This window comes from Gossypium raimondii, chromosome 3, assembly GCF_025698545.1.
Source record: "Gossypium raimondii isolate GPD5lz chromosome 3, ASM2569854v1, whole genome shotgun sequence".
Lineage (NCBI taxonomy): Eukaryota > Viridiplantae > Streptophyta > Magnoliopsida > Malvales > Malvaceae > Gossypium > Gossypium raimondii.
Window position 1 is genome coordinate 15730748 of NC_068567.1, and position 20215 is coordinate 15750962.

Here is a 20215-nt window from a genome sequence, read left to right on the forward strand (position 1 = left end):
TTAAAATGGAGTTGAATGAAAAATCAAATAATGAAGTGGAAAAGTTGACTGAAAAAAATCTAGTGTACTAGATAAGAAAGAAAAGTTAAAAGAAAAGAAAAAGAGATAATAATTTTCTATCCTAATACATAAAAATCAATCCCTTCAAATTAGGATGATGATAAAAGAAAAGAAAATGAGGGAGTAATGCATATTACTTTAAAATTATATAATTTTCAAAATTTTATTTTCATTCCTCCTATTTTTAACTCTACCAAGTAATTGATGAAAATAATTATTTTTTTAAATTATTCCATTATTCCTATCAAGCACATTTATGAAAAGAACTTATATTTCTCTAGACCAATTTAATTTTCATTTTTCCAATTTTTTTTCACTTTACTAAGCAGTGCCTTAGAGATTTTGCTTAACATACATAGAATGAATTGTTTACAATTTGACACAATTCACATTAGCAGGGGGCATCTTTGATACTTTGCTTGAGAAACAATTTTAGGTTTTTTATGTGATAAAGTCCCAAAAATTTATCAACTCCATCTCCAAAAATACAAATAGACAAAGATGTATTTTTGTGTCTTTATCTGATGGGAATCCATTGCTTTAGGCGGTATTGTTGAAGGAGGAGACGCATGTACAGGTTTTGCACCCCTCATACGTTGCTTTCTTTGCTTTGCTTTTGTCCTACTCCTACTACGACTTCTTTACGGGCTCGATCTCCGAGGAATCAAGCTACTGATTTAAGAGAAGAAAAATAAAAGGTAAAAAGAGTGAGTGGTAGTGGGTTAGTGCAAGCAGGTGAGGGTAAGACACAAATAGAAGGAAAGTGGTTGAAATAATGGAGCTTTGTTGGTCTCCACCCCCCACACTTATCTACGTATAAATGGAGCTATACTTTTACCATACCATATTAAAGATTTTGGAAGAATTTTATGATTAATTTATCATGTTTTACTTTCTTTTTTTTTTTTTAAATTCCAATCAAACATTTAAAATTTATTTTTTTCGTTTTCTTTATGGACCAATATTTCTAGAAGCGTGGTCAAAAGTCAGACAAGACCACACCAAACTTAAAAAATAAATGATAAATTAAAATCAATTTTTTATAAAATTAAAAAATCTTCGGCCCCTCAGTCTCAAATAAAATGCACTACTGGACTAAAACTGTACTGATAAGACCAGGCTGAGTATCACATAATTCACGGCTCTTTAATGGAAAATCTTTGATCCTCTTCCCCAAGATAGTGTTGGAGCAAATTATACAAACAGGGGAGAGCAATTGATTTTGTTCATCCAGCTGTGCAGTGGACCCTCCTACAGTAGTTGCCGGTCCACCCACTGACCATAAGACTAGTCTGAGTCTAATCATCATGCTTGTCTCCTAATCATGATTCAACCTATAGCTTTGCATTCCACTCAACCATACATCATTGTACTTAGTACACTTAATCATTCACATCACAAATCCACCAAGTACCATATCTGTACAAAACGCAAAACCATGGGAGTCATTTCGCAAACTGTAATTACCAATAGCATTACAGTCCATTACTTTTTCTTAGGTTAAATGCTCAAATCTTTATACAAGTACTCAAATAAAGGTTAAATCTTTTAAAATTATCAAATAAGGTTTTAACTTTTTGAAAAGTGCTCAAATAAGAATTAAACTTTGTCAAACGAGTTTAAATTAGAGCTTCTCAAATATCGTATATCAAATTTTAAATTATGTTTTGATACTTTCTTTTCTAAGTAATATTTGATTTAGGTATTATATGTTTTATTCTAAAGACAGTAGCACTTACCTAATTTTTTTCTACAAATTGGGCTAAAGTGCATAAAAACTTTTACTTAAACACTTCTATAGAGGGTAAGCTCTTATTTAGCTATTTTGAAAGGTTTGACTCTTCTGTGAAGAACCTCTAAACGATTGAGCCCTAATTTGAGCATTTACCACTTTTCTTATTAACAGAAATTTCCTTCAAACTCTTAGTCATTGCCAACTCTATTGCTAATCAGGACCCAGTTCCACATTTGGAGAGGAGATAGGACTATGTTCCTTCCAAAGCCCTCCTTCAATTTCATATCAAGGCATTGATAATACAATTTCAAATAGAAAAAGACAGCGCAAAGTTGAAACTATTGAATAAAATGCCGCATCCTATACATAAGAAACCTAACTTGAGCTACTTCAAATATTCAAAAGCTATGGCACATGCTATACTTGACAACAGGGATTTTTATTTTCTTGTTTCAACTGTGGGAGATTTGACCATCCAAAACACCTACATGTAAAGAAAGAAAATGTGTCTTTTGTCTTTTATAACAACTCATATACATTCTTGCAAGAGTCAGGGAATGGAGTTATCTACCATTTTGACTAGTAACATTTAACAACTGGACAAGCGGACCAACTGAGCTTGACTGCTCTGACTCACATAAATGTTCAGTTTCAGGCCTTCAACCACTAAAGCAGAGTTTGGTGATTGTGCCCATCATCGTAAACAGTACGAAGAACGACCGAACTTGTGTATTGCTGCCTAAGCCCGCAGGCATTCCACTCTGTTGTCTTAAAGTGAACTCATAATCAATCATCCTAAGTTTATATAAAGCCCACACCTAAGTTAAAGGATCTCAAGAAAAGTTTTGTAATATGATAAACAAATCATTCACGGAGGAGAAAGATGCAAGTCAACAAAGGGAGGCTCTATTCAATCACCTTTTTCTCTTTGTCCTCATTTATAGCTAACCTGAGTGTTAGTCTCTTTGTCCTCATTTATAGCTAACCTGAGTGTTAGTCAAGAATCATCTATTACATTGAAAATTATAGGTCAGTCACAAAACTTGAATCTCAATACCAAAATGAAATATTTAAACATGGGTTGGCACCGGGCAATTCAATATTAGGAAGAGAAAATCTTAAATGGTAAGAGTACCGTAGAGGCATGAGTACCGTAGAGGCTTGTGCTAAAAGTTAGAATGTATTTTGCCCCTCTACTAAAAAATGGACAAGTTAATTTCTCTACGTTAGATTAAAGGACAAATTGATCCTTATGTTAGAAACTTCACCGTTTTTACTGATAAAAACTAATCCCTATACATCAGTACTGAGGTACACATGGCACACCACGTGTCACTCTCCGATTATTCTATCAACCACACTAGTTTTTAATAGTACAAATGGATGAATTTTTTAATGCAAAAGATCAGTTTGCTCTTTGACCTAATGTATTGGGAGTAATTTGTTCATTTTTTCAGCAGAGAGGCAAAATGCAATTTCACTCCTAGGACAGAGGCCTCTATGGTACTTTTGTCAGTCTTTAACCTATGTAATTAGAATGATTTGTCTTATTTTATTACTATAAATTGCCCTCTATTTATGAGGTTACATTGGACAATATTCATGTAAAATAGGAAACTAAAATTAAGAACTTTGAAGTGAAATACAAAAAAAAAAAAAAAAAACAAAAGAAAAATAAATTCTTCTAATTAGGAATATACTAAGAGTAGGTTATTTGTTTTCCTTTCTATACTTAGCAACTTAGGCGTCTTGTGGCCAACTTTTCACATGAAGGCGTCGATGCCTAAAATGCTCTCCAATAAATCTTTCTGCAAGGGATGGGTACTTATCTCGAATGTACGCTCGAAGACACTTATGGTATGAGAAATCTATCCATCCACCATTAGTTCTAACAACAAAGAGACATCTTGTCCATCTAAATTGAGGATGTCGATCGACCTTAAAAGGAGAGTAAGCACATTATTGAAGCCAATAGAAATTTATGTCAAAGACATACATAGAATATATAATGAACCACATATGGAGGGCAGCACTGTGCTAACTAAGTTGCATCCAACCACAATAGCTACTAAACATTAAAACCACGTTCATTTCAACAGTAAGAAAAGCCAAATTAACAGGCAGATTAAGAGAGGCAAAATAGCAGATTCAATGCCTCAAAAATAGAGGAAAGAATGCATCAGTCGAAAGGTTCAAATTGTTGATCCATGTCCCAACAATTGCTTACAACCACAAACAGAGATATACATACATGCATGTATCCGTAAGAAGACTTTACCACTTATACTACGTTTGATAGGAGTATTATTTGTTATGTGTAGTATATGAGTGAGACATAAACCCATTAAATTGGTAATGTTTAGCTATTCTCATGACTTATTTTTAGAAAAAATTAATATTTTTCGCTTATTTTGAAAATTTCTTATTTTTTTACAAGAGTTTTTACTCATCTTTGTAATTTCAAATTTAAAATTGGACTAACTATTTTTATTTTATGTCCAACTATTGTAATACATATGTAATAGATAAGCATCTTCCTCATGTTATTAAATTAGTAACCAAACAAGGCATTAGAATAAAGAAAAGGGAACTGAAATTTTGTTTTTTTTCTTAAATAGATGAGAAAAATTCCAATCTTGATAAAGGAAAAAAATTGGGGTATCAGTCAAATTTTTAAGTGCAAGGGAAGTCTGAGCAACCTAATTTGTATTGTGTTGGTCAAATGGGTACTTGAGAGAGAGAGGGAGGGAGGGAGGGAGAGAGAATGTCATGCTGCCATGTAGGCAAAAGTATGCAAATAATACATGATGCATGCATTCACCAGTCACCTGAGCAAGAAGGCCAAAAGGAGATTCTTCTCAAGCACAATTTGAGATAACTGGAGATTATATCAGCAAGAAGCAAGGGATAAAACGTGACAAATTCATAGAAAAGGAACTAAGGTCCAAAACATGGTAGAAGATCGAAACTCAGGGCACCACTTTCCATTCAGTGGGAATGTATTCTTCTAAATCAAGGCTTACCGAGCCAAAAATAAATTAGAAAACCCATAGTTTGTTCTTCTAAATTACACAAATTGCCAGATGCTGCAACAACAATGAAGGAAAACAACATTTAACCACAAGGAACAGAGAATGGTAGCTTATCATTTAGTTATTTGAGTCAATTCAAAGCAAATGCAGGTAGGAGAAAATTTTGACAGTAGGACATAAGAAACAATGAGCTTTGTTCTTTTAAGTTTACAATAGATATTATCCAGATACGAAACTACCAAATTGGTTTACAGAACAGACTTGACTATGGAAATACTTTGAAGTTTTTTTACCCAGAAGATATGTTTGATTATCTAGCAACTCAAACCAAAATAGTGAAACCCACAATATAAGGTAATGCCAACAGAAACTCACCATAATAGAATCAAGTCCACATCCAATTTTATCTTCAGAATGTGGATGATAACGAAGAAGCATATCTACTACAGCTTCCTCATCTGCAACAGTTAATCCTTCCCCATCCTTATACCTAAGAATAGGAGAAAAATAATTAGAAGGAAGAATCATTGACGAAGTTGACTAATATTTAACATTGTTGCAGTGTATAGACACACTGATTCAACTTATTAACTGCTTCATCCAAAAAGCATCTCAAAAATGTTAGCTTGATTTTCTATTAGTGGTGTAAATCATAGGTTCTATGTCAAAACTTAATTTCATTAGTAATTTTTCTAAATGTAGCTAGCTTACCACTCTGGAGAATATTTTCCATAATAACCTCAGAAGGGATGTTTAACATATTGAAAATTTAAGACAATTTAGAGAGTTCCGTTTTTGCTTATTTATTTGGTTTCCCGAATTTTCATAAGATGTAAAAATATCTGCAGCTACAGTCTACCTACTTGATTCTAGCACATGTATAACGCAATCAGACAGAAAATTATTCTCTGCAATTTATTTGATGGTGTTCTCTCTTTCCATTACTAATTTGGGTAAAATATAAAATTGGATTATAATGTCTGTACAGCCAATGGATACAACATCCCAGTTCTTCTTTCATCTTCTTCTGTCCTTGATAAGAGAAGATAACCTCGGAGACTGATATAGGAAACTTAGCGGCAGTGTTTTGAATGGCAGGCAAGAAGATGGTTAGGCGACATTAAAAAGCTCTTTTGCTGACACCATTAGACTCCACATTCCTACTTAAACAACTTCTTTTAAATACAAACAGGAAGTATAATTTTCATCCAAGCAATAGAAAGCAATGTTTTTGAAAGCATTAAAGATTTATCCACAAGATTGAACAAGTTCCTACTCTAATCGCAAAAGAAGCAACTGCAACGCAACCATGCCAAGCAACAGGAAGTATAATTTTCATCCAAGCAATAGAAAGCAATGTTTTTGAAAGCATTAAAGATTTATCCACAAGATTGAACAAGTTCCTACTCTAATCGCAAAAGAAGCAACTGCAACGCAACCATGCCAAGCTTGACCATTTGTTAGAAATTCAAGTTAATCAGCATAAATATGGGACTAAACTTTTAAGACATTAGAAATTCAAGTTGCTTTTATTACTTTTGCTTTCTTGTTTAGGGTTTAGGGTGAAAGATTAACTATATTGTATTAATTAAGCGATACATATATGAAATCATATCAGTAAAGATTCAAATGTATGATATGTAAATGGAGCCTAAAATAACTGGTGAAAATGACAAGAGCTGTGAGACTGACCTATTAGAGTGAAGAATCTCTCTAGCGAGCGAAATGATAGGCTGGATGTCACGAAGAATCTCTTCCTCCTTATCCTTCCATTTCCTGTAATCAGGATCATCCAACATATGGTACTTCTTCGGGTCCCTCACGCTAGGCACCGCACTGCTCTTCTCCGCGGAGGACACCTCCTCTTCGAGCCCAGTCGACTCTGCAGCAGCGCACCAAGGACGACGAGGAGACGGTGGGATTCCAGCTGCAAGAAGGTTGTATCGTTGCAGCCGAAGGCGGAGCAGTGGGATGCCTTTACGAAGCAGAGGAGCAGCCATGGCTCAAGTGTGGGGGCGTAACTGAGGATGACTTAATTCGTCGTCTTTTTCCTAGGGATCGAGTCGATGCGACGCCGTGTTTAAGAACATGACCAACTTGGACCGGCTCAAGCCAATTTTTTTTCTTTTCACTTTTTTTTTTGTACACACTAGTTTTTGTACCCTTATGTATAAACTAAAATATCTTTTTAATTTCTTTCAAACAAATATTTTTTAATATTTAATTAATTTCTAGAGGAACAATATTACGTTATTACTATTAATATATTACGTATAATATTTTAATTAAAAATATGTAAATTTACAAGGTTTTTAAAACATAATAAAAAATAGTTCTTATGTTTTAAGGTACAAAAATATTTCTTATTATCTTTAAACTGTTTAATATAAAGTAAAAGATTTTTAAATATTGTTAAAACTTTTCTATGATTTTTTATTTCTTTACAATCTTAGTTATCAATTATTATTTTAATTTCAAAATTTTATTAAATATAAATCTATTTTATAAAAATACTTTAAATTATATTTTTATATTATTAAATATAATAAATCTGTGCATTACATGGGATGCAAACTAGTTTTTAATATGACTAAAATATTTTTAAATATTTAAATATTTTAATTTAAAATAGTTAAAAATTCCTAATTTTATTCTGATAAGTATTTTTAAAATTATTCATTTAAAATATATTTGAAAAGAGTAATCATGTTTAAATTATTTATAGTCATGCAATTACTAAACAATGGGAAAATTGTGAATATTTTAATAGATAATTATGATAAACATATTTTATATTATATGAGATTTATGAATTTCGAATGTAAATGAAGTTGGAGTTTTAAATATTAAATTATTAATTTAATGGATAATAATAATTTTGATGAATAATTATGAATTTTGAACTTAAAATATTTTAAATTTCGAAGGTAAATCTATTAATTATTGTTTTTGCAACCAATTAAATGCAGGAGAAAATCACGAAGGTTTGATTATTGTAGCACTTCAATACTAAGGTTCAAAGGAGGAAATTCTAGGGTAAAAAAACCAAAAGTTTTTAGGATTAATCAATTTTTCTAAGACCTTGTCGAAATTATTTTTTTACCAAAATATCTAAAAATTTGTAAATTTATCTAAAATTATTTTTAATTAGAAATAATGATATTATAAATCTTGGTAAATTCAAGTTTTATAAGTTGAAGCTCATGATATAATACATAGAAAATTTTAGAAAGGGTGTATAAAGAAGAGGGCAAGTTATGACCAAATTTTATAGTATATCATCATGAAGGGCTTTTAAGGCTTTATGCTTGATTGACAAGTTCTTTTGGGAGAAACTCTTCGTGATACACATTACCATAAACAAATTACTAGACTAGAATCATTTCTAAACTACCAATTTAATCCTTTAAAAACGTCTCTTCCCTATAATAGACATTTTCAAACTTAAAGGTGACCACCTCCCAATGTACCAACGTCGGAGTATGAATACTACTATTAAAGGTAGAGAATTGAGGCAATGTCTACAAGCATACGAGTCATGTTGTAATTTAGTTTACAACGAAGCAGGTGAATACTCTGAGGTTTGCACTTAAGGGAGACGAGTACTAAATTAATAATAACCTAAACGTAAATAGGTCTAACTAGTAATTTAAATAAATTATAGTACGATAAAACAATAAGTAAAAAGAATTGGATTTTATAAGAAGATAAAAAAAATTCATAAAGTAATAAAAGCTGTAAAACTAATATGTGACTCAATCAAATCTAAGCATGGGTGATTAGCTCGCTTTGGTGGTCATAATTAATTCTTATCTCGGGTCTCTACTCAATCAACTAGTCGTTACCCTAGCAGGATCTCTCGATCTTCTACTAAACTAACAAGTCAACAAGAACTACTTATCTCTCGACCTCACAATCCAGACCAGTTTGGTGGTAAAGGGTTCACAGATGGACAATACCAATTTTGGGTTAATTCCCACCTAAATGACTTCCTAAGTTTTAAGTTCTATCCTAAATAGTTGATCCACTAAGAAACCTTACACAGAAATTAGTTAATCACACACCCACTTGCTAATCCCTCATAAGAGGATTAGTTCCTCAAGGATCCCATAAACAATATAAACTTGATAAAATTAATAAGTATAAAGAAAAGATCAAGATAAAAAGTTTAAGAAGAATCTAAAATTATATTTGAGTGAAGTGCATACCCATAAAGAGTTGTGTTGAATCCACAAATCAGATTCCCCGAAGAACACGAATGAAAATAAACTAGAAAATAAATCCTAAATACAAAAGAACATAAAAACGAAAAACTAAGTTGAAGGAAAATGTCTAAGTACAGAAAAGAAGCCTTTCTTAATTGTTCAATGAGCCTATTTATAGTGTTACGGTTGGTTGTCGTCCTTAACCCTAGTTCAGTTGACGTTTCTTTGTTAATTTCCATTATGTGGACCAAAATGCCCTCAACTCGTAATGTTTCACATGCAGGGCTGATGTCGTGACATCCACTAGCTATGTCGTAACCCATAAGGTAGTAGGGCAATTTTGGCATTTTGCTCATCGTGATGCGACGTCAACCTTCTGTGTTCAACACTGTGATCAGTATTGAGTTCCCTTGCCTTCAATAGTGTCTTGCACACTCGATACATACATTAGTCCTGACTTAGGCCTCATTTGGCCCCTAAGGTCATAAAATCAGCTAAAATCACACTTTTTATTTAATTAAAACTAAAATAGAAAAACTAAATAAAATAGAATAAAATTACTCGAATTCAAGCTCCTTAAGTATGAAAACTAGTTTAATCTGCAACAATAAATTGCGACAAATCAAAATCCCTACCACTTAAGTCATTGCTTGTCCTCAAGTAAAGAAAGACAAAAACGCAAATAAAGACAAAAACGCAAATAAAAGATGACCCTTGAACAAGTATGATACAAAGATTAGTTTTGGAACACATAGCTAGGAAAAATCATACATACACGTAATTCTAGCATGATATATAAACGACTCACCACTCTCAATATCAAACACTTAGGTTCTGTATATTACAAAGTATATAAATAATAAGGTCCTCAAATATAGGGGTCCATCGATAAATCATATAGGTAATTTGAATATCCTAACTAAATAAAAACAATCATTATTGCAATTACTTGATATAATGTCCATTCATGAATAGATTTACCTAGATCACATAGGGCTTTTCGACTTGTAACGTTTTGAGGCTTGAGACAGGTATTAAATTTAAGAGCAGGAAGCATCAAAACAGTTTCAAGCACGAAAGTAGTTTGACACATCGTATTATTCCCTATTCTGCCCCTTAATGACCCTTACCCTCTCACTGCCTTATTTTTTTTTTCTCACATTCCTTATTTCTTTACGTAGGAAGTCATAGCATGACAAAGTAACTATGGCTAACTCATGACTTTTTGTGCACTATTGACTGGGTTTTTTTTAAAAACTTTGTGACTTTGTCACATTTGACTTTTTCAATCCATCTCACTCACAATGCTTTTATTTTTCATTGCTCAAATATTTTTTTACTCGTTTTGACTCTTTTTTTTCTGAATTTTTCTCTTATTTTGCACATTTTGGCTAAACCTATAATCATTATATCACACTGCTTCTTCCTATTTGACTCTATTTTTTTACAAAATCTGTCATGATGTATCTATCTATCTATCCCTCAATATGTATGTCCAAACATCTAAATTTGTACAATTTCGAGACCAAAGAAAAATGGTAAGTACAAAATTATATTTTGGCTCGGGTTTTGTATGAAGGCTCATCACAAAGTGATTTTTGGATAAAAAAATAGATACTAAGGATTGATGAATAGGGTTAGCTTTTTGGCTCTAGGTTGTACCAAACAATGCCTTAGGTCATCCCTAGGTACCTCAATATTAATAAATTTAATCAATCAAGTAATCACAACTTTAACCATTTATCGTACTTACTACCATGCTTATTTTCCTATTTTTCTATGTCATTTGGTACATTCAATTACTTAATGCCTATTTATAATGTAATATATAGAACTTATTAGTCTAATAACTGAACATTTAAAATCATTTACTATTATGCCAAATTTATCGTAAATACAATCAACCTATATACATTATTCTAACTAATCATTTGTATTTCTACAAGCTCAAGCACACTTTGAAAATAAAATAAAAAACATAAAATCAAAATAAAACAAAATTTCCTATGTTACCCCCCACATTTTAGATAGCACATTGTACCTAATGTGTCGCCCTTAATAGATAAGGAAATAAGTTACCCGATTGATCATGACATTGTCGTAGTCTTATGATGGGTGCTTCCTTCTTTGCTCATAAATGTAGTGTTTCTTTAATATGGGGTTCCTACATCGAAAATTTGAAAATAGAATATATATATTTAAAAATCTACTGCTAGTCCTACTCTTAGAAAATAGAAGTCAAAATTATCCAAATTAATTATTTACAATCCAAGAATAATTAAAAAGTTCATCAATTGTCAGAATTGTCAAAGTGGTGTGATTGTCCCCTCTCCATTGGTGCTTTCCCTTTTCTCGAGATGTGACCTCGAGAGGAGTCTCCACCCGATGAATGTGCATGTCGGGTTGGGATACGAATGACGGGTCCTTTCGGTGTAAAATATTGCGACTGAAATGTCTCATCGTAGTCATCATCCTCTCTCTTGAAAGTCTTGCTCTGTGGCCTCCTCCTTTTCATTTCCGCTTCCTTTCCCATCTTTACTTCTCTGCTCGTTGGATTGGCTATAGAATGATCTGGATCTATAATTTTTGGTAGGTAATTTGACAGTTTAATATTATTTTCTGGCGCAAACACCTGAATGATTAGCCCTGACTCCTGCATCCATATGATCATCCATTCAGCCTCCGAAATTTTGCTTCCCTTTTGAGTTTCTGTTGCCTCTTTTATTTTTGAAGATGCCGAGATATCCATATTTTTTTTTTCTCATTCAATTCCAATATTTAATTTGTTTTTGATTGAGCTCAACATACTATGTATAAATGGAGTCACCTATTAAGCTCTTCGTTGTTCTCATAAATTACTTTTTCTCTTCTATCGGAACTCTAGCTTTTTTGTATAGTGTCTTAGTGCCGTTATGAGGTGGGGAAAGAAAACCCCAACCTTCCGGCCACTAACGCATCGCTTCATGCTTTGATGGATCCATTTGCCAATGCGTATCTACTTTTTCTGCAAAACCCCATATAACAAAATAGCTCGAAAAGTATTGACGTTAGAAACGTTTAAAGTAGGTATGATGCTAGTGCAAATAAATTGCATCCACATTTTAACTATGGGAAACATAATCGCTTGATTAAAGTTGGTCGGGAGGCTGATATCCGATCGGTACTTCCATTCACCCCGATTTTCAGTTAAATACTTGATGATGCTATCCATATCCATGTCGTCAAAATTTAATAAATAAGTACTTTCCAAGAAATCCGTTTCATAATATGGGGCATCATAAAATTCACAAATTGCCTTTGGGGTGAATGACACATCTTTTCCCCATACTGTTACACTTTCCCACCTAACACTATGTGGTCTCTTGGTCTCTTCGTCCCTAAGAGCAACATAAAATTCTTGGACGATTGGGATAACAACATTTTCTTTCGGGATTAGGCAAAAGCGTTCCCATCTATGATACCGGACTATCGACCAAATTTCTTTGCAAAGAATCATCAATGGCTGAAATCCCTTTTCTTGAATAAAGGTTTTCCCTTGTAATTTAAGAAAATATTTCTCAACATTTGGGTTTTGAAATTTTAAGGGGTCCGAAATCACTGGTGTTTCTTTGACATTAGTTTTTCTAGACTTCTTAGGAGGCATCTTCAATGCAATTTCTACTAAAAGAACTAACAAAATATCAATCAATATATCTCAAAGGTAATAGAACAATAAAAGTCTATGTTGGAACTCTTAAACTTTATTTGAAGGCTTGTGAATCCCCTCGAAAGCTGTTTGCAATTTCTCTTGTGAATGCGAAAAGCTTTACCTGCACCAACTAAAAAAACACAAAGAGAAGAAGGAAGAATGCAACAAAATAATGAGAAGAGTTAAGCAAAGAGTTTTGGGGTTTTAAGAAGTTTTTGAGAGAGGTTGAAACTAATTAGGGATAAGACTACTTAAGATTGTTTTTAGGTTAAAATTTTGTGTTTTTAAGTTTAAAAATGGGTTAAAACAAGGTTATGCCGTCGGATTACGCAATCAAATTGGGTTAACCCTATAGAAAATTACATCGATGCCGTGACATAGGGGCTCCATGTCGTGACACCGACTCTGTTTCATCCCCTTTTCTTGATTTTCAAAGTGTTTGGTTTAAATTCATAAATATTTTAAATAAATTTAACTCATAAACTACCTATAAGTCTATTAAAATACAATAATGTACAAAAAATTTATCTTAGTTTTAAAATAAAATCAAGTGTGCTGCCAGATTCGTCTGTAAGCTCTATTAGTGTGTGCATAGATGTGCTTTGGATCGGTTTTCTGTCCATATCAATCTAACATCCATCATACCATTCCACTTTTCTTCTTTTGTCCCACTCTTTGAACTTGTCCTTTCGTCTTGCATTGACTATAGAAAATACCTTTTGTAGATCAAAGTTATTAGCTAATTCTATAAGTATTTTGTAGCTTGGTGGTCCTAGATAATTCTTGTGTGTCTGATTCTGTGGGCTGTCACCCTTAGATGTCTTATCCTTTATTTTTCCTATCATTAGTAATAAATCTACAGAAAAATTCTCTCGGCAAAATGGAGTTTTCCAAGTTAACCTCAACAACTAGGGTTATAGAATCATCTCGTGTCATGGACTGGCGTTGTTCACTTAACATGTCCTTAATCACCCCTCTTTGTTGGGCTACAACTCTATTGGGTGGCTCTAGTAAAAAAATGAATACTTTTTTGTTCCCTCAACCGTAATTCTTCATTCATTGGTAGGATTAGAAGATTACGGACAAATCCCAAATCATTTAGAGTCATGTCACAGTATACATTCCCTGTCTTTATTAACACATTGAAAATCCCTAGGTCTTTAAATTTTTGGGGTGCTTGATTAAGGATTATCACATTACAAAATGTATAAATGTTGAATAGATTATCTTTTGCAAATGTCTTATGCTCCTCCCTACTTTCCTTTACAGTCTTTGGATGTGTTGGAAGTTTTTTTGTTGGTTCAACCCAGGGTAACAACTCATGAAATTATCATAATAAGTTCGAAAAACTCACCCTTTCTATTACTTTCTGAGATTGGTCGTTTTCCCATTTTGATAGAATTAATGTTTTTAGGGGAACATATTCAATGCTTGACTCATTATTCCGGTCAGTTGTCGACTCAATTACTGACTCTGTCATCCTCTTGAGACATCATCTCTTCCTTGAACTTATTGGAAAAAACGGGTTTGAAAAATGCAGCAGAAAATAAATTTAGGGAAAATAGAGTTTGAAATTTTTTTCCAAAACAAGATCTTGGTTGTGATATCTAAAGTAATAAACATTTAATCAAAATTGTACTTTTTCGATTTGTCTAGGATGAACGCTTAGACCGAGTAGTCTTCTCCGCTATCCTCGAGCTCACGTTGGCCGAGTGTGGGCTCGCTTGGAATAAGAAAATATTTCACAAAAATTACTAGTGGGATAATTTCACAATTTCTATAAACTTTTGGGCCAAGTTGTAAATCAGAAAAATATCTCTAGAAATTTTCTAAAATAATCTCTTCAGAGAATTTTCTCTCTACAATTTTCTCTTAAATTCAAGTGTGTGAAAAATAATTACCCAAGGCTCTTTTTAAACTTAATCACTTTAATATTAAATTAATATAATATTTATCAAGATAAACATTAAATTAAATTTAATATTAAGATAATCACTTTAATATTAAATTAATAAAATACTATTAGGATAAGTATTAAATTAAATTTCATATTAAACTATTAAAATAATATTATTTTTGGAATAGTTAATCTGAAATGAAATTCTCTGGTAAGTCCCAGTAGGAATGTAACTCTTCCACTGTTGCTACCAACGGATGTCGCCACAGACCATCAAGACTGCTGTGTCGGTGATGCGGTGCCATACCTTACTGGCGATCTGAGTCGATTAAAGACGTGTCGTGACAACCCGACCGGTCCGGTGTAGCCACCGGTTGGACTGTTGGCCCGGTTTCACATACTGGGCTTAGTTTGACCAGTTTTTGGGTTTTGGTCTCTATTTTGGGCTCTTGAGCCCAATTTACAATCCAAGGTCCAATTTTCAAGTTCAATTACCCATTGGACCAATTGTCTGACATGAAAATTAATTTCCAAAAATATCATCTCAATTTTAACTAATTTGATTAATTTAATTTTACTTGCTCAAAATTAGTTTTTCAAAAAATACTTAGATTTTCCAAATTAAGTTTTCAAGAAAATTCTTTAATCAAATTTTCTAGCTGAACAATTCTCACATCCACCTAATTTAATTCCACATCGAAGAAATCGACTCAATTAAATTATTTCTAAAGTTGTAGAATTTTCTTCTGATTTAAATGTAGTCTGATCGACCTTTTGTTGAGCTAGCGAAGGGACCAATTAGACATATACAATTAGGCTCCAGTAATTGCAATTATGTCTAGAAGCATTATTCAGATAATTCACGATTACTTAATTATGGAGTCATTCTAGAAGAAGTACCATGATTGAAAATTCCTTATTGTATACTTTTTACGAAAGCAATTTTTTTCCAATGATCTCATCATGTGTGTGTTACCCTTATATGATACCCTTGATTCGTTTGAGTTAAATTCGTTCACTCAATACAATAGTATTTTATCTCATTGTCACCATTGTGTCTTCTTAATGATTAATATGATCACCGTCAATAAATGCTGTGATAAATTGCTCGTTTGGGAACTAGCAATCCGTGGTAACATTCCATATTTATCAATCTACACAATGCCAATGAGAGGATATGATTAACTCTTTAATTGAGCTATGAATTCCACTGTTGCTAGTAAAGTCATACCATACACAAGTCATGTACCCAACATACCGACTATGGGCTCGATCATTTTTAGAGCATAAGCCTCAATTTATATCAAAGCACATGAGTTGCATACACATGGTCAACGACTAACTTAAGATTTAGGTAACTCACACCATGAATATCATAAGTGAATTAATTCACAAACGAATTCAGAATTAATTCATATTGGGTTTAGTCTAATGTATCATTCTACCAATGAATACATCTATGTCTCTACCCGTGGAGTCAACTACTTCGATAGCCAAGACTAGCTATCTCTTCAATTGGAATTGTAGATAACATAATAATCCTTCTCAGTATTTGAATGAAATACTCACTTCAATACAGGATTACAGACTTATTTAGATTATCTACTAAAGTAAATTGTCTTTATCGCAATGTAATAGTTCTTACAATGCCACTTATCTTTAGTTTGAACTTAGACAATCAATGAGCGAATATTTGCTTGTCACAATTTTTCTATTCATGTAAAATATAAAAGACAGAAATACAATAGACATAATAGTGAAATGTGAAACTAACTTTATTTATTTATTTATTCATCGTTCAAATAAATAGAAAACAGTTACATGTTTACTACAATATGGGCATATTTCCCAACAATCTCCTACTTGCCCTAGTGACGTAAATATATCATGTTTCTCATTCCCATATCCTCACATGTTTGTTAAAACTCCTAGTTACAAGAGTCTTAGTAAACGAATCCACAAGGTAATCTTCAGAAGCTACTTTCATCACATCTACAATTTCTTCGGCTGCTGCCTTTCGTATCAAGTGATACTTTTGATCAATGTGCTTCATTCTCTTGTGACTTCTCAGTTCCTTGGTATTAGCTATTGCAACATAGTTATCACATTACAGTGTTATAACTTTTTCCATACTAGGAATGACTTCAAGACCGGTTAAGAATTTTCGAAGCCATATTGCTTCTTTCGTTGCCTCAGAAGTAGCCACATACTCGGCCTCTATAGTAGAGTCAGCAGTGCAAGCTTGTTTTACACTTCTCCATATCATGGCTCCATAGCCTAGAAGAAATACAATTTTTGATGTCGATTTCCTCGAATCATTATAGGCTTGGAAGCCTAACTCTGTGTATCCTACAGTAGTAAAGTTCTCCCCATAATACACAAACATATAATCCCTGGTTCTTTTAAGATACCTTAATATATGCTTTACAACTTGCCAATGCTTGAGATCTGGATTTGCTTGATATCGACTAACCATTCCTACCGCGAAACAGATATCTGCACGTGTGCAAAGCATCACATACATAAGGATTCCAACTACAAAAGCATATGGAACCTTACTCATGTGCTCTCTTTCTTTCGTTGTCTTAGGACAGTCATTTATAGAAATATGAAAACTTGATGCAACCGGTTGAACTCCTGGCCTCGTATCAATCATTGCAAAACATCCCAGTACCTTATCGATATATGAAACTTGAGATACAACTATCATTTTATTCTTTCAATCCCTAAGGATTCAAATTCTAAGAATATAACTAGCTTCACCCAAGTCCTTCATGCTAAACTTTTGAGTAACCATAGTTTAATCGATGAAAATTCTCTTACATAATTTCTGATAAGTAGAATATTATCGACATACAAAATGAGAAGGACCACATTTTTTCTTTATATGCTTATAAACACAAAGTCCATTAACATTTTGGTCAAATCCAAAAGTCTTGATCATTTGATCAAATCTTTTATTCCATGAGCAAGACGCCTATTTAAGTCCATAACTAAATCTTAGCAGTTTGCAAATTTTCTACTTCTTTCCTTTAACAACATAGTCAGTAGGTTGAGCCATGTAAATGGTCTCATCAAGATAGCCATTCAAGAATTCTGTCTTGACAACCATTTGCCAGATCTCACAATTGAGAGCATCGGAAATGGATAAGAGTATGTAGATAGACTTGAGCATGGCTACCGGAGAGAAGGTTTCATCGCAATCGATGCATTCTTTCTATGTGTAGCCTTTCCCTACAAGTCTAGCTTTGTGTGTTTCCACTTTCCCTTCCACATTTCTCTTCTTCTTGTAGATCCACTTGTACCCTGTGGGTTTAATCTCAACTGGTAAGTCTACAAGTTCCTACACCGTATTGGATTTCATAGAATTAATCTTGGCATCTATGGCCTGTTTCCAAAGCTTGGAATCAACGTCCAGCATAGCTTTCTCGTAAGTGAGTGGATTATCATCCTTATGATTGGATTTTGTATTATAAACACTACCATCATTAATGAAGAAGTCTAGTTTCTTAAAAACTCTCCCACTACGATGAATTCCCTTATGTTGTTAATAGTTTGCAGGTCTTTATACAATTTTCTTCAAAATTGAACTTGGTGATTGTTCTACACTCCCGAAAGTTCCTTGAGTACCACTTTACTTCGAGGCTTAAAGTTATCCATGTGACTTTTATTGAGGAAAGTAGCATGAGTAGAAACTTTGATCGTATTATCTTTTGGATTGTAGAATAATCCACCATTTGTTCTTTTCAGATATCCTACAAACATGCACAATTCTATCTGTGCATCCAACTTCTTTGCATCCTTATCCAGAACGTGTGCTGGACAACCCCATATTCTAAAGTGATTTAGAGTGGGTTTCTTTTGATGCCACAGTTCATAAGGTGTCTTACAAGTAGACTTGGTTGGCACATCATTCAAAATATAGCAAGCCTTTTTTATCGCATATCCCTAAAAGGAAGTAGGAAGTTGTGAATAGCTTAACATTGAACGAACCATGTGAAGCAAGGTTCTATTCCTTCTCTCAGCTATGTCATTCTATTTTGGAGTGCCCAGTGTAGTCGATTGGGATGAAATCCTATTCTCTATGAGGTATCCTAAGAACTTGTCGGACAAGTATTCCCCACTTCGGTTAGATCAAAGATTCTTTATGGATAAACCTAATTGCTTTTCCAATTCCGCATGAAACTCTCAAAATTTATTAAAGGTTTCACTTTTTACGGTGCATTAGATACACATATCCATATCGAGAATAGTTGTCGATGAAAGTCACATAATAATCGTAACTTCCTCGGGCACTGATGCTCATGGGGCCACATACATCAATGTGCACAAGTTCTAAAGGTTGGTTGGCCCTTGTACCTTTCGTATTAAAATACCTCTTGGTCATTTTATCTTCCAAGCAAGATTCATATCGTGGAAGACTAACTTTCTTAAGCATACTTAAGGGACCATCTTTCATGAGTTTAGTGATTTTTTATTGGTTAATATGACTCTTAAGTGCCATAGGTACCCCTCATTAGAGTGAGAAGTCTTAAGCTTTTTATTCACTATTTCAGTTTGAAGCATCAAGTAGTTATTTGGTTTGATAAAATAAAGATTGTTTTCCATCCATTCATTACAAATTAAAGAACAATTTATGTGAATAACAATCCTTTTATTGAATGTCACAATATAACTGTCATAAAATAAACATGCTACAGAAATTAAATTCCTCTTAAAATAAGGTACATAAAATACGTTTTTTAAAACAATCTTCCTAAAATTATCACAGTGTAAAATAACTTCTCCCACTGCTTCGACTGAAACATAGCTCCCATATCCGGTCCATAACGAGAAGCTCTTGTCACACAGACTTCTCGTTTCGCTGAACTCTTGTAAAGAAACACACACATGGTTAGTGACTCTAGAATCAATAACTCAGTTGTCAATTGATTCTTCCAATAAGGAAGCTTCAACCACAAACAATTCCATACCTTTGCCTTTTTCGACTAGGTAATCCAAATACTCTTTACAGTTTGATCTAAAATGCTCTTTCCTGTTGTAGAAGAAACATTTGATCTTTTTGGGATCTTTTGACTTCTTAGCCTTCTTCCTATCTACACGAGGTGGAACTGAAGACTTATTCGGTTTTTTCTTTTTTCCCTTAGCTTTTTACTTCCCCTTAGAGGACGAAAGGCCCACAATTAAGTTTACCTCAGTTCTCCTAATCCGATTTACCACCATTCAGCATAAACTCATAGGATTGTAATTCTTTCATAAGCTAAGTCAAGATAAATGCTTTATTCCTCAAGTTGTAAGCGGCCCTAAAACCAACAAACTCCTTGGTTAAAAATTTGAACACTATTTCAATTTGAGTATTCACGTCTAGTTCAACCCCATTTTCCTTCGCTTCCGTAAAGAATCCCATAAGCTTAATCATATGTTCTTTGACCAGAGTGCCGGTTTTCTATTAAGAATTCATCAAATTTGTAATAGTAGATTGTTGAGCTAATGTAACTTGGCCTCCGATTAAATTCTCCAAATTTGTCATGATCTCTTTAGTAGTACGAAAATTCTCGTGTTGCTTTTGCAACACACTACTCATGCTCGCCAACATAT

General features: G+C 33.2%; 2 protein-coding genes across 4 annotated transcripts in view; both read right to left on the minus strand.

Moving 5' to 3' along the window:
• Positions 1–985: 985 nt before the first annotated feature.
• The window catches only part of LOC105795721 (protein DCL homolog, chloroplastic-like), a 40552-nt gene continuing 21322 nt past the window's right edge, over positions 986–20215 (minus strand). Inside the window, exon 4 of the mRNA XM_052628845.1 lies at positions 986–1479. Within this exon, the coding sequence (XP_052484805.1) occupies positions 1456–1479 (24 nt within the window). The 3' untranslated portion in view covers positions 986–1455. The remainder of the gene's footprint in view (positions 1480–20215) is intronic.
• On the minus strand, positions 3325–6966 carry LOC105797314 (protein DCL homolog, chloroplastic). 3 transcript variants are annotated; one of them, XM_012627274.2, is made up of 3 exons: positions 6520–6966; positions 5203–5317; positions 3325–3733 (listed from the first exon to the last, which is right to left on the minus strand). In XM_012627274.2, the coding sequence occupies exons 1-3, from the start codon at positions 6825–6827 to the stop codon at positions 3536–3538; spliced, it is 621 nt and encodes a 206-aa protein (XP_012482728.1). In that variant the 5' UTR covers positions 6828–6966; the 3' UTR covers positions 3325–3535. The 3 variants fall into 3 exon arrangements, with proteins under 3 accessions (XP_012482728.1, XP_052484120.1, XP_052484121.1); XM_052628160.1 differs by having other exon boundaries at positions 3580–3710; positions 6520–6965; XM_052628161.1 differs by lacking the exon at positions 3325–3733 and adding an exon at positions 4701–4881 and having other exon boundaries at positions 6520–6965.